The sequence below is a fragment of the Hypanus sabinus genome, chromosome 12 (assembly GCF_030144855.1).
Source record: "Hypanus sabinus isolate sHypSab1 chromosome 12, sHypSab1.hap1, whole genome shotgun sequence".
NCBI lineage: Eukaryota > Metazoa > Chordata > Chondrichthyes > Myliobatiformes > Dasyatidae > Hypanus > Hypanus sabinus.
Window position 1 is genome coordinate 59,817,914 of NC_082717.1, and position 17,941 is coordinate 59,835,854.

At 39.4% G+C, this 17,941-nt stretch overlaps 1 protein-coding gene across 4 annotated transcripts in view; it reads right to left on the reverse strand.

Moving 5' to 3' along the window:
- pde10a (phosphodiesterase 10A) overlaps positions 1–17,941 on the reverse strand; it is a 204,907-nt gene that overhangs the window by 155,183 nt on the left and 31,783 nt on the right. For 3 of the 4 annotated variants that reach the window (XM_059986039.1, XM_059986041.1, XM_059986040.1), the window contains exons 2-3: positions 12,697–12,825; positions 1,266–1,328 (exon numbers count right to left, since the gene is read on the reverse strand). In XM_059986039.1, coding sequence (XP_059842022.1) covers positions 1,266–1,328; positions 12,697–12,825 — 192 coding nt within the window. The remainder of the gene's footprint in view (positions 1–1,265; positions 1,329–12,696; positions 12,826–17,941) is intronic. The other variant, XM_059986042.1, reaches the window with a different exon arrangement.

Consider the following 17,941-nt stretch of genomic DNA (forward strand, 5'->3'; position numbering starts at 1 on the left):
TTGTCTCTTGGAGATGGAATTGAGTATTGAGTACTGTACTATTCATTGAAGCCCCTCAGGGGACGACCAGAGTGGGCTGGTTGAGGGATTGCATCATCCCAACCTGATTGACATCTGAGACCCCGTGAGTAAAGATAAAAGAGGGTCTGGGGAACAACCTCTTTCGACGCACCAGGAGAAACGCTAGAAATCCCGCGACAGCATTTAATAGCGACAGCTGGTGGGGGGCTCGTGTGTGTCCTTCCCTTGCCTGGGATTGGCAGGCTCACCACGGAAGAACAGCTTTAGCTAAAGGAGAGGCCACAAGTGAACGGCCACACCAACGAGACTCCGATGGATCGAAATCATAAAAGGAATCGGCAAGTTTTTCTCCAAATCTCTCTCTCTCCAACCATTGCCACACAGCAGTCCCCAAAGGCTGCAGCCTGCATGAACTGAGTGACTTTTATATTTCCACCAGACAATACATTATCCCCTAGACAACGATAGAACTTATTTCTTATTGATTATTATTATACCCGCACTTTTAGATTTAGTATTGACGACGTATATTATCTGCTTGCATTGATATTATTTTTGTGTATTTTTACTAATAAATACTGTTAAAAATCGTATTATCAGGCTTCAACGGACCTCTCTATCTTTGCTGGTAAGTGACCCAGTTACGGGGTTCGTAGCAATATAAACAAACAAAATAACGTCATAGCAGTAAAAACGTAGAGAACAAATGGGAAAGTCAGGAACAGTGCAGATAAGGGTGAAATAATTTTTACATTGAAGAGCAACGTGAAGTGGGCAAGAGGGTGTTATGAGGGAAGAGAAGGGGGAAGAAAGTTGGCAGTGTCTGCATCAAGGGGGAGTGGGAATAAGGGGTTGAACCATTTGGGGAGACATTCAAAGATGAGAAAAGAGGGTGTGGGATCATCCCAGACTATAGAACCCAGCTTATACTGGAGATGGGTGGGCAGGGCTGTGTTTGTGGCTCATGAATGAGGTGTGGGAAGTATGGAAGACACAATGTGGAACAGACAAACAGACATAAGTGAATAAAGCAGACAGAACAAGCAAAGGGACAGTGAATTTTCATTTTGGTGTGGTTAACAATTCTGGTAGTTCACCAGGATTTATTCTGAAATTAGACATAAAAATGTGATAAAACCAAATGTGTCAAGTTATTCATGTCCAGCAGATGTATATTCCCTATTCCTTAAAACTGTTAAAACTAAATAAACAATAGTTAACACTTCCTTATTCAGTAAACTCACCCCAAATAAATTCTGCTCCTGGTGCTTCAGTAGAGGGACTTGCTAACTTCAGCAAAATTTCACCTACATGGACAAAATTCCATGAACTGTTAAAACTATACAAAACGTCCTGTTTAACTAGCAGATAACTGTAATTTCAGAAGCTGTTAAGTCATTTAAAAATATACCTCAGCTACTAGAAATTTCCTTTGTTACCATACTGTGCTTGTTTGGTTTAGGGAATTTTCCAACATTCTTTGAATTTCGCATCAGTTCCTCAGGAGTGAAAGGTAACTAATATAACCCCTTTATTTTAAAGCTGAAATAGGGAACTTTGGACCAGTTAACCTGACATTTGTAGTATGAAAAATACCAGAATCTATTTTTAAAGATGCAACAAGAGTAAATTGAACTTTCAGAATGCATAGAATGGTGTATTGAAGGGAGGGAGGAACTCAGAAAAATAACAATCACCTGCAAAGTGGTACAGTGCAAATTAAACTATGCACTGACCTATCTGGATTCTGATGGATTGCTTTGACTTTAATTTTCTAAAACTCCTTTTACTTAGGAAAGGTTTCGTTAGATTGGAAAATAGCAAATGTAATTCCTTTATTCAAAAATGGAGAGAAACATGAAGCATGAAACAGAAAAAGAGAAAAGAGAAACACTGCACTAGAAGTGTTCAAACTATCATTTGCAAGCTACATCACATGCGCTTGACATGCAAATTCAATAGTTAACTTCGACAGAGCTTCTCCAAAGGAGCGGTGTCATTGACTATGTGGTTTGGGGAGGAACTCAGTGCAAAGGGGAAGAAGCTGCTGCTTTGTGCTTCCCACATTCGAAAGATTCATATAAATTTCACCAAGTATAATTTATGGTACAACAAACTGAGCTGACTGCTTAACGCTTGGTAGAGCAACCAAGTTATAAACTAATTTTTTGCCAGCAGCAAGCCACCTATTTCTACTGCTGACCTTGGTACTTGAGTGGACCATCTGGTTTCAATACCCTGTAGAGTACCATCCCAAAGTTAAATGTCAAAACCCTCCTTAATGGCAAGCAGGAGCTTGTGTGAGCTATGCCATAATGCTGTTGTGTGTTCTGAATACGGTGGGAATGGAGTGCTAGAGCAAAGGTAATTGAAGAGAAAAGCAGAACCAGCTACCGAACCAGCCATGTCATGTACTGCGGTTGAACCAGTTTTCATATTTGCCAAGAACTATTTAGAATTAAAATCCAGAACAGCTAAAGATAAAATATTCAACTAAAATTCAACAATTAATAGCATAAAGCATCTAATATTTAACCTTGTTCTTCCCTGTTAAGTAAAAAGGACTTGCTGTTCCAGTGTTAAGCAAACAGGTTTAGTTCAAGTTTGTGTATTGTCTAGACTTTTAATCGGCATAATCCAGAGTGAAAACCGACCGGCAATTTCCTGATTCTGCAGCTGTACAGATACACTGAAATGGATGGCATTTTTGTGAGGACAGCTACTCGTTCAGTCTACAGTGACTGGCACCCCTGAAGAGGTGGATGCTACACAGAGCAATTTCATGCAACTGATTCTTAAGCTGGCCTGGGCCACTTGTTATTTTGATGATCTGGAGGAGTCTGCCTTTCACATTTTCAGTGAGTTTGGGAAGTTCTGTTATTATTTGAGTATTTGAATGGGCTGCTCCTTAAGAACTTGAATGACTGCATTTTAGCCCAACAATCCTGATCTTTGGGCACCCTGTGCCAAAGGGGTTGGTAGTGTTACGTAAGGGACAGTGTTACATTAGTCTACTCCAGGCTTGGTCAGAGTTGGTACTCACAGGTCCATCTGCATGCTATTGAGGAATCCATCCGAGACAATTGCCTGCCTCCCTCCTTCCAAGAATACATCAGTGTACACATGCCCAAGGTATTCACTCACTCACTGGAGGCCTTCCAGAACAGTGCTGATTACATTTCAATCAATAATTATTGAAAGCACTGTAAATACAGTGCCTTGAAAAAATATCCAGCCCCAATAACTATCTTCACATTTTACTGTCTTTTTCTAAATTTAAAATATACTGAAATAGGATTTCTGAGTTAACCTACAAAGCATTGTGCATGTCAAATCACAAGAAAAATTCTAAAGCCCATCAACAATTGACTAAAAAAAGAACAAAATTGAGGCTGAGAAAATCCTCTTTGTAATTACTACACTAACTTTCACCAGTAGCACTATATTATCCTATCAACTCACCCAATTTGTTGACACATAAAATTGGAGGATCGCCTGTTTTCAATGAGTTCATAATACTGTAAATATTTCCTAAGGTCCAACAGTAAAGCAGATTTTCAACATAACAAACCAAAATGAAGACAAAAGAGCATTCAAGACAAGCCTGGGAAATGACAACAGAGATGCACAAATCTTGGGAGGGGACAAGATCATTTCAAAAGCACTGGACATACTTTGGAGCTCAGTACAGAAGAAAAAATATTAACTGCAGCCACACTGCATAGGTCAGGCCGTTCCCCTAAATTTTATCACCAAAGAATGGCACTTGTAAGACAGGCTAATGTGACGCCAAAAGTCACTCTGAGTGAACTTCAAAACTCAGTGGCTGCCACTGGAGATGAAGTTCATGGCTCCACAATCTACAAGGCCTTGGACAAAAAGGGTATTTATGGAAGAGTGGCAAAGAAGACGCCTGGCTTTAAAAAAAAAGCATATCTGCTCATCAAGACTTTGCAAAACATTATTTAGAAGATGCTGTGAAGTCGTGGTTAGATGAAACTAAAGTGGGACATCTTTGTCCTTGACACCAAGAAGTACGTGTGAAGTAAAATATTACGCTTCAGTCAGATAACACCATCCCTACTGTAAAGTATGGTGGAGGTAGCATCATGCCATGGGGATGCTTTTCAGCAGCAAAGACTGGAAATCTGGTCAGGATTGAAGGGAAAATGAATGCCGCCAAATACAGAGAGATCTTGGATAAAAACCTGCTAGCCTATGCCAGAAAGCTTAAACTGGGGAGAAAGTCTGTCTTCCAGCAGGACAATGACCCAAAACACATCGCCAGACCAGCTCCAAATGAAGAAATCTGATGTCCTTGAGTGGCCCAGTCAGAGTTCTGACCTTAACCTGATCGAATGTCTCTGGCAAGACCTCATGATTGTTGTCCACCGCCATTCCCCAACTAACCTGGCACAGCTTGAGCAATTTTGCAAGGAGGAATGGGCAAATCTTGCCCCATCACATTGTGCACAGCTAATAGAGACTTATCCAAAAAGATGACTAGCAGTAATAGCTGCAAGAGCTGATTCAACTAAGTCCTGAGCAAAGGGAGTGAATACTTTTGCACTGCTGACATTTCAATTTTTGAATTTTTAGTTTTTCATGGTTTTAAATTTTCCCCGCTTTTTGGGCTCTACTGTGAAAAAAGCAGAATGAGATTCACAAAGAAAATTTCAGTTAAATTGATCAAAACCCTAGTTGTAATTCTCATTGATGTGAACAAAGGTATATAGTGGCATTATGAGGAAGAGCCAGAACTCAGAGCCCTTCTATTATACACAAAACAAATAAACGGTTAAAATGTGATAAACTATCTTTTAAAAGTTGTAAATGATAACAAATGACAGAATTTCCCTCTCTCACCTTATCTCCTTGCCTACCCATTACCTCTCTCTGGTGCTCTTCCCCCTTTTCTTTCTTCCATGGCCTACTGTCCTCTATCATATTCCCCCTTCTCTAGCCCTGACCATCTTTCACAAATCAACTTCTCAGCTCTTTACTTTACCCTTCCCCTCCCCCATACTCCCGGTTTCATCTACCACCTTGTATTCCTTCCTCCCCTCCCCCATCTTTTAACTCTCCAACTCCTCATCTTTTTTTCTCCCAGTCCTAATGAAGAGTCTCAGCCGAAAACATCGACTATACTTTTTTCCATAGATGCTGCCTGGCCTGCTGAGTTCCTCCAGCATTTTGTGAGTGTGTTGCTTGGATTTCCAGCATCTGCAGATTTACTTCTGTTTTTTATTCCATCATAGATGGGTGAGAAGCCTTGAAGTGTCAGGAAATGAGACACTCAAAGGTTACCCAGCCTAACCTATTCACCAGAGGTTAAAGGGTGAGACCACAGACATAAGAACTGAGAGAAAAGATTGTGGAATTTGTGAAATAATTAAAATACACAGTAGAGGGATAGGCCCAACAGCAATCCTTATCAGACAAATAAGGGAAAGCAGACACTACAGAGTATTAACATGGCCTGTGGAATTTATATTTGATTTTATAAGACAATAAAATGTAGGAGCAGATTTAGGTCATTTGGCCCATTGAGTCTGCTCCACCATTTCATCATAGCTGACTCAATTTTCCTCTCTGCCCAAATCTCCTGCCTTCTCCCCATAACACTTCATGTCTGACCAATCAATAATCTAACTACCTCTGCCTTAAATATACATAAAGAATTGGCCTTCACAGCAGCCTGTGGCAAAGAATTCCCCAGATTCAACACATTAAAGAAATTCCTCCACATCTCTGCCCTAAAAGGATACCCTTCTATTCTAAGGTGGTGTTCTCTGGTCTTACACTCTCCCACCATAGGAAACACCCTTTCCACATGCGTTCTGTCAAGGCTTTTCACTATTCGATAGGTTTCAATGAGGTCACCTTTCATTCTGCTGAACTCTTGTAAATTACAGGCCCAGAGTTATTCAACGCTCTTCATATGACAAGCCATTCAATCCTAGAATACTCTTTGTGAACCTATTTTGAACTCTGCAGTTTCAGCACATCCTTTCTAAGTCAAGGGGTCTGAAACTGCTCACAATATTCCAAGTGAGGCCGCACCAGTGCTTCATAAACTTGCTTTTATATTCTAGTCCTCTTGAAATGAATGCTAACGTTGCATTTGCCTTCCGCACCACAGATTCAACCTGCAAATTAACCTTTACAGAATCCTGCACAAGGGCTCCCAAATCTCTTTGCACCTCAGTTTTTTGTATTTTCTCTCCATTTAAAAAAATTCAACCCTTTCACTTCTTCTACCAAAGTGCATGACCATATATTTCCTGACTCTGTATTCCATCTGCAATTTCTTTGTCCATTCTCCTAATCTAAGTCCTTCTGTAGGAAGGACTTCCTCAAACAAACTGCCCTTCATATTGTCTGCAAATTTTGCAACAAAGCCATCAATTCTATCAACCAAATCATTGAGATACAATGTAAAAAGAATCACTCCCAACACAGACCCCTGTGGAACACCAACAGTCACCAGCAGCCAGACAGAAAAGGCTCCATTTATTCCCATTCTTTACCTCCTGCCAATCAGCCCCTGCTTTATCCATGCTAGAAACTTTCCTGTAATACCATCGGCTTGTAGCTTGTGAAGCAGCCTCATATGTGGCACCTTGTTAAAGGCCTTCTGAAAATCCAAGTACATATCATCAGCCTATTTTCCTTTGTCTATCCTGCTTGTTATTTCTTCACAGAATTCCAACAGGTTTGTCAGGCAAGATTCTCCCCTGACGAAACCACGCTGACTATGTCCTCTTTTATCATGTGTCTCCAAGTACCCCGAGACCTCATCCTCAATAATCAACTCCAACATTTTCCCAACCACTGAAGTCAGACTAACTGGTCTTACAGTTTCCTTTGTTCTGCCTCTCCCCCTTCTTGAGACGTGGAGTGACATTTGCAATATTTCAGTCTTCCAGAAATATTCAGAATCTAGTGATTGTTGAAAGATCATCACTAATGCCTCCACAATCTCTTCAGCCACTTCTTTAGGAACTTTGGGGTGTACACCATCTGTTCCAGGTGACTTATCTATCTTCAGACCTTTCAGTTTCCCAAGAACCTTCTCTTTAGTTACAGTAACTTCATCCATTTCATGCCCCTTGACACCTGGAACTTCTACCATACTGTTGGTGTCTTCCACCTTGAAGACAAACGCAAAATGCTTATTTAGTTCATCCATCATTTTGTTACCCCCCATTACTACCTCTCCAGCATTGTTTTCCAGTAGTCCGATATCCACTCTCACCCCTCTTTTACACTTTATTTATCTGAAGAAATTTTTGGCATCCTCTTTAATATTATTGGCTAGCTTACTTTTGTATTTCATCTTTATCTTCTTAATGACTTTTTAGTTGCTTTCTAAAAGCTTCCCAATCCTTTAACTTCCCATGAAACTTTGTTCTATTACATGTCCTCTCTTTAGCTTTTGTGCTGACTTCTCTCGTTAACCATGGTTGTGTAACCTTTTCCTTAGAATATTTCTGCCTCTTTAGGATGTTTTTATCCTGTGCCTTCCAAATTGCTTCCAGGAATTCCAACCATTGCTGCTTTGCCATCATCCCTGCCAGTGTTCTTTTCAAATCAAATCTGGCCAACTCCTCTCTCATGCCTCTGTAATTTCCTCTACTCTATTGTTAATACTGATACATCTGACTTCAGCTTCTCCTCAAATTTCAGGTGAATTCAATCATATTATGATCACTTGCCTCTAAGATTTTTTTTTTACCTTGAGCTCTCTAATCAATTCTGGTCCATTGCACAATATTACTACTTGTTATGAAAACAGTGACTAACATTCTATTTATTTTTATGACTAAAAAATATTGAAATGATAAAAGATTTGCTTTTCCTGGTGGACTTCGACAAAGACATCAAGAGAGCAGAAAACTCCATTACTTGAATTGGGAAATCAACACTTGATAGGAATGCAACAGCCCTACAGCTGTGGTGTTTTCTGCAGCTGTGAGTGAGAGTTATAGTGTTATGTTGTCTGCACAATGCAAGATCAGGTATATTTCTTTGCAGCTAGAGAATGATTTGGGAGTGGAAGAACCTGGCTGACTTAGTCCATTTAGAAACCAATAATGTATACAGAACCAATAATGAGGTTCTGCCTAGACAGTTTGAGGAGCTGGACATCAAAGTAAAGCACATAATGTTAATAATAATTATCTCTTAATTGTTACCACAGTCATAGGCAATTAGTACAGGAAAATAAAAGAGACCAGAATATTGAATGCATGGTGCAGAATTCATAGAATCAGTCTTGGACTGTGGTTTCAGACAGACAGACATACTTTATTGCTCCCGAGGGAAATCGGGTTTCGTTACAGCTGCACCAACCAAGAATAGTGAAGAAATATAGCAATATAAAACCATAAATAATTAAATAATTAATCATGCCACGTCTAGGACCAGTCTGTTGGCTCAGGGTGTCTGACACTCAGAGGGAGGAGTTGTAAAGTTTGTTGGCCACAGGTAGGAATGACTTCCTATGATGCACAGTATTACATCTCGGTGGAATCAATCTCTGGATGAATGTACTCCTGTGCCTAACCAGTACATTATAGAATGGATGGGAGTCATTGTCCAAGATGGCATGCAACTTGGACAGCATCCTCTTTTCAGACACCACTGTCAGAGAGTCCAGTTCCACCCCCACAACATCACGAATAAGTCTGTTAATTCTGTTGGTGTCTGCTACCCTCAGCCTCCTGCCCCAGCACACAACAGCAAATGTGATAGCACTGGCCACCACAGCCCCGTAGAACATCCTCCACCATGTCCACGCTGACCCCTTGATGGAAACAGGGGTCACCAGTGTGACCCCTTGTGTGACTGCAGTTTTCAGATATATGTCTGTGCAGTCTTATGTGTGCTATACGTGCCTTGTGCTCTGTCTGACTGTGTTGGAACTGTGTTTTGCACCTTGGCCCAAGAGTAATGCTGTTTTGTTAGGCTTTATTAATGGGCATTCACCTATGATTGGTACAGGCTTCATTTAAACCTGGCTGAAAATAATGCACTTGAAAATGAACAATCACAACCAATGAGGAAAAATATGCAAAAGCATTTGGTGAGCAAAGGAAAAAGTGGGGAAGATTTTGATGAGGGATACTATAAAAATCAATGTTAATAGAGCAGAATACTGACTTGAGATGCACCAGAGAAAATTGTTTAAACAATGAAAATTAGTAAAAGATGAAATTAAAAGTAATTTACTGAAATAGAAGCAGCAAGTCAAATAAGTGTTTTGTGTCACCGATAACATAGTTGAGATAACAAGCTTTATTGAGATATTGCTGTAATATTTGGGAAGCTTGCATTTCAGATATCACAAGGGCATGCCTCAGGGATCTGTACTGGGTCCAATGTTGTTTGTCATATACATTAATGATCTGGATGATGGGGTGGTAAATTGGATTAGTAAGTATGCAGATTATACTAAGATAGGTGGTGTTGTGGATAATGAAGTAGACTTTCAAAAGCTTGCAGAGAGATTTAGGCCAGTTAGAAGAGTGGGCTGAGCGATGGCAGATGGAGTTTAATGCTGATAAGTGTGAGGTGCTGCATTTTGGTAGGAATAATCAAAATAGGACATACATGGTAAATGGTAGGGCATTGAAGAATGCAGTAGAACAGAGTGATCTAAGAATAATGGTGTATAGTTCCCTGAAGATGGAATCTCACGTGGATAGGGTGGTGAAGAAAGCTTTTGGTATGCTGGCCTTTATAAATCAGAGCATTGAGTATAGGAGTTAGGATGTAACGTTAAAATTGTAGAAGGCTCTGGTAAGGCCAAATTTGGAGAATTGTGTACAGTTCTGGTCACTGAATTATAAGAAAGATGTCAACAAAATAGAGAGAGTACAGAGGAGATTTACTGATTGTTACCTGGATTTCAGCACCCAAGGTTGAACAAGTTAGATCTTTTTTCTTTGGAGTGTAGAAGGTTGAGGGGGACTTGGTAGAGGTATTTAAAATTATGAGGGGGATAGATAGAGTTGACGTGGATAGGCTTTTTCCATTGAGAGTAGGGGAGATTCAAACGAGGACATGAGTTGAGAGTTAGGGGGCAAAAGTTTAGGGGTAACACGAAGGGAAATTTCTTTACTCAGAGAGTAGTAGCTGTGTGGAATGAGCTTCCATTAGAAGTGGTAGAGCAGGTTCGGTAACGTCATTTAAAGTAAAATTGGATAGGTACATGGACAGGAAAGGAATGGAGGGTTATGGGCTGTGTGCAGGTCGGTGGGACTAGGTGAGAGTAAGCGTTCGGCACGGATTAGAAGGGCCGAGATGGCCTGTTTCCGTGCTGTAATTGTTATATGGTTATATGACCAAAGGCAGGAATGATCCAGATTCAGAGAATCAGCACAAAAGTTTAAATTGACATGATGGTCAGGGCACAGAGATTTTGAGCTGATGTACCTGTTCCTGTGCTGTACTGTTCTATTCTAAGTGTGATGGAGAGGACTTACCTACTAACATGAATAGTTAATAGGGCTCCAATAGGTTCTCTGTCATTACCCAAATTATTAAGAACTAACAAGAGTTTGGAATAATGTTAATTCAATAATCAAGGGAGACATTCCATTTATGCTTGTCAAAACAAGGTGTCAAAAGTACTTAGAAAGCCAGTCATAGATTACACTTGAGATAGTTTCTTAAAGTATACAGTCAAATCTTCCACACAGCAAATCACTTTATATTGTCTTGTATAATCAGGATCAATTACTAATCGCATAGAAAAGAATCTCTGGGGGACTGAAGTCATAACAGAATAAAATTTTACACTGAATTGAATAATGACATTCTTAAGACTGAAACATGGGTTGTGGAAATAGAGCAACTTCTGAAGGCAAGTATCATGTGTTGGATAAGGTGGGTTGCAAAATTAAATTTAAACTTATGATTGTGGATAAGCAAAGGTGTGTTTAATGAAATATTTGGATATTTTCAAAGTTTATTTTGCCTTGAGAAATAGATGAGGAAGCAAACAGATATAATAAACTTGATGAGATACCACATATATGATTGTTATAAAAGACAACATTTTATGGGGTTAAGGCAGTGTACAGTGGGGAAAAGCAGGTCATTTTTGTGCAGGTAGTCTATAATGAGCAAGGTGCCATACTGAAAGGCCAATTCAGAATGATGTAGAGAGGATGTTTCAAATAGTAGGAGAGTCTAGGACCTGAGGGCACAACCTCAGAATAGAAGGATGCCCCTTTAGAACAAAGTTGAGGAATTTCTTTAACAAGAGGGTAGTGAATCTGTGGAACAGATTACCAGGTAGCTGTGGAGGCCAAGTCACTGAGTATATTTATAGCAGAGGTAGATAGGTTCTTGATTAGTAAGGGCATCAAAGGTTACAGGATGAAGACAAGAGAAGGGGTTGAGAGGAAAAATAATTAATCCATGAAATGGTGGAGCAGACTCAATGGGCCAAATACCCTGATTCTACTCTGATGTCTCATGGTAAGAGGCTAGATTTGTGTTAAGTGCTAGACAGATTGAGGAGAAGAAGTGCATAAAGAGGACTATAGAATCAGAAATTAGTGACTTTTCCTCCAAATACCACATTATGTTTCATTTTCAAATTAGGCATGCTAATAGTATCTCTCAGTAAGATTCCTGTGCAATTGTTCATTTACCATTCAAGTTCAGACAACTCCCACATTACAACTATTCAGGTTATAAAAATTTGCCCTTATGCAATTCAAAAATCACGAACCAAAAATCTGGGATTCAATAATAAAACCACACTTATGGAATTCATGTCGAGAAGAAAATAAATCAACAGAAAATACAAAGGAAACAGCAGAATTTCTCTTTTTTTTCAACCCGCATTAAATGTCATATGCAAAGAACATGTTTTTTTTTTAAAAAGCACAATAGTTCATTTTGTCCATTTGGAGATTTTCATCCCCCACCCCCCAGTCTCAAAGAGTTTACCATTTTGTTTACCCTCAAGATATCTGAAACAAGGCCAGTGAGTTTAAGTGAAAATTGTAAACCAAATTTGTTGTGAGTTACAGAAAACTATTTTACCTACAATATATCTGCATTGTATTTAAAAGTGTACATCTCCATTCAAGGCTGGAAGGTGACAAGCATATGCAGTTGCTCGTATCTTCAAACGCAACTGCTTGCCACTTTGCTTGGACAATGCAATCTCCTACATGACCCCGTCATCAACCAGCAATTACAGTACTCTACACAACTGTGGAGACACAAACATCCCACAGGAACACTTCACCATTTCTAACATGGTATTCGATGGGTTTTGTACCAGATAAATTTATGATACCATCTATTTTCTAGGAAAACGATCACTCTGTAATACAGGGATCACCTGAGTAGAAAATTTGAACTGGATAGTTGAGAGCAGTTGTTATCCACAGTACCACATTATTTTGAACTGTCACAACAGGAAGTGAACACCATCATCCCACCCTCAACCAAACTAGGGCAGATTACGCTAATGCTGTCCAAACACATTTAGCAGAGGCAATGATACTACAGTAACTGTTTAAGGTTTACATTTGTTTATATATATTAGATCGATCAATAGATAGATAGAGACACAGAATTCCGTGATATGAACTTTTAAGTCGTATGAAAAATAAAGCTATTTGATAACTAGTGGAGCAGTAAGCTTACCATCTTGCCTGCTGTGCTTTTTCATTAGCCATTTTTCTACTGTTTCAACATCAACACTGTCTGCCACAAATTCTTCCAGTACATGTGTATGAAGTGAAAGGTAAGTCTTTACTTTTTCATCTGTCAAACCTGGAAAGATAAAAGGCATAACATTAAGTGTGCAACCATTCAATGAATAATTGCTTAAGGTACAAATTAGATGCATGTTGATCATTTTTGCAGGGTTGCATCCTGACTGTAAAGATTCTTCATTGGTCAGCAGAAAAACACAACGTGGGACTTTCATTATATGTCAACCAAAGACTGCATTATATTCCAAAGCAATCATATATACAAAGCTCCAGATCTGAACTATTATTGTATTTGAAATATTTTGAAAGTCATGTTTGAAGTTTTCTACTTGGAAATCCGAGGCATATAAGAAAACAAAGGTAAGAGACAAATTATATCACAACTCCTTTATGCCATTTCTCAAATAGATTTAACAGGCTTGAAATGTTATGGGCAGGCAAAAATGCCCTGTTAAAAATAATCTGGTTCATGATATTCCACCCAAAAGACTTTGCAGGCAATTTTCTTACTTTATGTTATATTGTGGAAAAGAGCTGCACAGCAAGTCCTGCACTGAACTGTACCTTCTTGCTCTGCTCTTTGCAGCAAATACAGCTAGATCATCGTTCAGCCCTGGTAGTACCAGACTTTGAAACTGGCCTGGTAGAAATGTCATCTGACGCCCAAGTAAGATGACAGATATACACTGAAGAAAATCTAATGTATTGACTCTGTGATAGGAACATGTTCAATAAATGGTACTGGACTGAACTCACAGTTGGATTTGGCTTAATTGGTTTGAACTCACAGAATAATGCATGGATTTCTTAAACTTCTCTTACATAGCCTCATAAATTAAAGGATACACACCCTGGAGCTCCAGGTTACTGTCAGTTCATTTACTAAAACATACAAGATGAGTCTAACAGTCAACATGCAAGGCAGAGATCTTTTATCAACCTGCTTTCATTCCTTAGAAACCAAGTTCACTATTGGCTTCAATGTCAGGAAGGAAGCACTTGGAAACCAAAAACATCAAACTGACACAAAATACATGGTCTATCGGGTGACAGAGAACATTGCTTTCCTTTGTGCTTCTGACTCTTGGACAAGCAACTGCACACATCTCCAGGCAAAAGAGAGAACCCATCAATTATTTTGTCACAAAATTCTTCAAATTCATTGAAAAGATAGACAAACTAATATCAGTGTACTCTCTCAGGCCAACTTCCCCATTATCAACACCCTAATTACACTGTCAGCTCTGCATAGCAAGCAATGTCTTACACATCCTCACCACCAAACACCCAAAACCAACCTTCTGTTCCAAGCTCTATCATTAATCAGATTGATTATTAAGCAGAGAAAAATCATTAAGAGTTTACTCAAAGCCACTGAAAAAAACTGCAACATCCCCAAGTTTTTTTTAAAAAAGAGAATCCCTGGCTAATAACCAAAGTGAAGCAACAACATTCAGAAAGGTATTGAGAACCTTGAGTCTAAGTATCAAGCCCACAGAAGAGCCCTATGATTAATCTAAACCAAGAGGAGCTGTTGTTTATAAAGTTTAGACTGGCCTAAAGACCACTATAATTAGCACAAGTTCAATGACTTTTTACAGAAAAACACAGGAAGTTTTACATTTGATCTGATGAGAATGACAAAGAACTCCAGAAGGTGTAAGGAAAGAGTTAAATGTGATTCCTTCTTTGTAATAGGAAATGTAAAATAAAATGGAAGTCTACAGTATAAGACAAAATGATGCTAGTTTGGAGTGGAACAGATGTCTGTGGAAAGAAGAGCAAGAAATTCAGCAGCCACTAATTACAATGACGAGCATATTTTTTTAGTTCTGTCAAACATACCCATAACTCAAACATGCACAGGCCTACCATGGAGAAAGCTAAAAATAGATGCAAACATCAAGGTAAGAGATGCAATCAACACCCACTTGAAGGAACATTTCAAAGAACTCTTCAATCATGACTCTTGTTTTTGACAATGACCACCCTTGACTCCATTCTACATCAAAGTATCCAGTCCAGCCTTGCTACTATCGCAATGATTAACAAATCAAAAAGCTCACAAGCCAATTGAGAACCATGGGTGTGGGAAGATACAGTGCCCTTGCTCAAATTCTACAAATTGGCAAAAATAAGTAATTTTAGTTTCAAAATTAACGACCACATCTATCACTTTTAGTAACATGTCAGGGGCTTAAGGAAAGCTGAAATTATTTTCATCTTTGCGAAAGACAAATCTGAATACACTTATCCTTGTTGCCACCACAGGGAATGCCATTCTTAGGGTCGTCAACCCAGTAATTGTGCAACTGCTCCTGAATCACAATACAGATTTCAAATGGAGATACAATGAATGAATCTACATTTGAACTCTGGATGACTTGCAGCAGACTGAAAAGCTTGAGCATGTAGGTATTAACATAGAGGATGTGCTGGAGCTTTAGGAAAGCATCAAGTTGGGTTGAAAAAAAATAACATTCCCCCATGACTCAATAATTCCTATCTCCCGACAGCACCCAATGGAGAAAGAAAATGTGAAATGGCATTGAGAAAATAGTTTATTCCTCAGTAGTACAATAAAGCAAAATGTAAATGGGGCAAGGAGCACACTATCCACCCACTATTTTAAAAACTTCAATTTAATTAGAGCCTTCAAATGCAAACAGTTTGTAATGTAAATGTCTTCCTCATAAAGTGCTTTTAATAACTTATTAGAGAAGAATTAATTCAATATAAAACAATGACACAAAAATTTGTCTCAGTACAAAGGAGAAATAACTAATATAACCCAGCTCCAAAAAAACTCAACAGACCAAGCTGCCTTGATCTTTTGAACAGATTTTGGAATATCTCTAGACATTCCTTACTAATCAATTCCCTATTACTGCTTTAACAGAATTTACATAACCTGCCCCTGAGACACATCATCCCCTCTGATGTCAGTTAAGCAAATGTGTGGGCACAGAACATTTCTGCTGAACTGCATACAATCCACATGTGCTGACCAGCTGTAGAGAATACTCAAGTAGAATGTCTTTCTGGCTACATTCGGAATCAGGTTTAATATCACTGGCAACACAGACAAAATGCTGGACTGAGACCTGCCAAAGGATCATAGCCTGAAACATCGACTGTACTCTTGTCCATAGTTGCTGCCTGGTCTGCTGAGTTCCTCCAACATTTTGTGTGTACTCCTTGGATTTCCAGCATCTACAAGTTTTCTCTTCTTTGTGATTTAATATCACTGGCATATATTGTGAAATTTGTTTAGGAGCAGCAGTATATTGCAATAAATAATAATGAAAATCTATAAATTACAACACAAAATATATATATAAAGTAGCTAGACACAGTGTCTTAGTGGCATTACAAGTGTATAGATATAAAAATATTAGAAGAGAAGTAAGAAAGAATAAAAAATAAGTTACCTCAAACAGACTAACAGGAGGTAGTCATCACTTCCCTGGCTATACTTTGACTTATTATAAAGCCTAATGGCCAAGGGCAAGAATGACCTTATATAGCGTTGTTTGGAGCAACAGTTGTTTTAGTCTATTACTAAAAATGCTCCTCTGTTCAGCCAAAGTGGCACGCAAAGGGTGAGAAACATTGTCCAGAATTGCCAGGATTTTCTGTAAGGTGCTTTGTTTTACACAGCCTCCGGTGTGTCCAGTATGACTCCTGCAACAGAGCCAGCCATTCTAATCAGTTTAATGAGCCAGTTAGCATCACCCATGTTGATGCCATTGTCCCAGCACACCACCACATAGAAGACTGCACTTGTGACAACAGAGTGGTAGGAGAGACCCGCATACTCCAAAGGCCCTCAGTCTCCTTAGAAAGTAGAGGTGATTCTGGCCCTTCTTGAATTCAGCCTGTGTTGGTGCTCCACTCAAGTCTGTCATCCAGGTGCATCCCCAGGTACTTGTCCTCACCATCAATATTAACAGGGAGCAGTGCAGGCTTAGTTTTCCAACGTCAGTAAGACAAAAGAGCTGACTGTGGACTTCTGGAATGGCAAGATGAAGGAGCACATACCAATCCTCATAGAGGGATCAGAAGTGGAGAGAGTGAGCAGCTTCAAGTTCCTGGGTGTCAGGATCTCTGAGGATCTAACCTGGTCCCAATATATTGATGCAGTTACAATGAAGGCAAGACTGTGTCTATACTTCATTAGGAGTTTGAAGAGATTTGGTATGTCAACAAATCACTCAAAAACTTCCATAAATGTACTGTGGAGAGCATTCTGATAGGCTGTATCGCTCTCTGGTATTGGGCGGGGGGGGGGGGCAACTGCACAGGACTGAAAGAAGATGTAGAGGGTTGTAAATTTAGTCAGCTCCATCTTGGGTACTAGCCTACAAAGTACCCAGAACATCTTCAAGGAGCGGTGTCTCAGAAAGGCAGCATCCATTATTAAGACCTCCAGCACCCAGGGAATGACCTTTTCTCACTGTTACCATCAGGCAGGAGGTACAGAAGCCTGAAGGCACACACTCAGCGATTCAGGAACAGCTTCTTCCCCTCTGCCATCTGATTCCTAAATGAACATTGAACACTCGGACACTACCTCACCTTTTTGATATTATTTCTGTTTTTGCATGATTTTTAATCTATTCAATACACGCATACTGTAACCAATTTACTTATTTATTTTGTTATTTTTCTTCTATATTATGCATTACATTGAACTGCTGCTACTAAGTTAACAAATTTCATGATACATGCCAGTGATAGTAAGCCTGATTCTAAAGTCCATCACCATTTCCTTTGTCTTACTGATGCTGAACTGCAGATGATTCAGCTTGCACCATTTGACAAAGTCCTCCATCAGAGCCCTGTTTTCATCTGCCCATCCTCCCTTTATACACCCAAATATTGCTGAGTCATCAAAGAATTTCTGCAGATGACATGACTCGGTGGTGTATCTAAACTCCAAGGTACTGTATATGGGGTAAACAGTAAATAGTCCCCTTTAGGGCCCCAGTGCTGCTTATAGTCATGTCTGACATGCAGCTCTGAAGCCAAACTGGTCTGAAGCTGGTCTGCCAGTCTCTCTGCTGGTGCAAGAAGAGAGCAAAAGAAAAAAGAGAGGTAGTGCTCCTGGTCTCATTGTCCATTCATAAATCTGGTGACAGACGGGAAAAAGCTGCTCCTGAATGTTGAGTGTG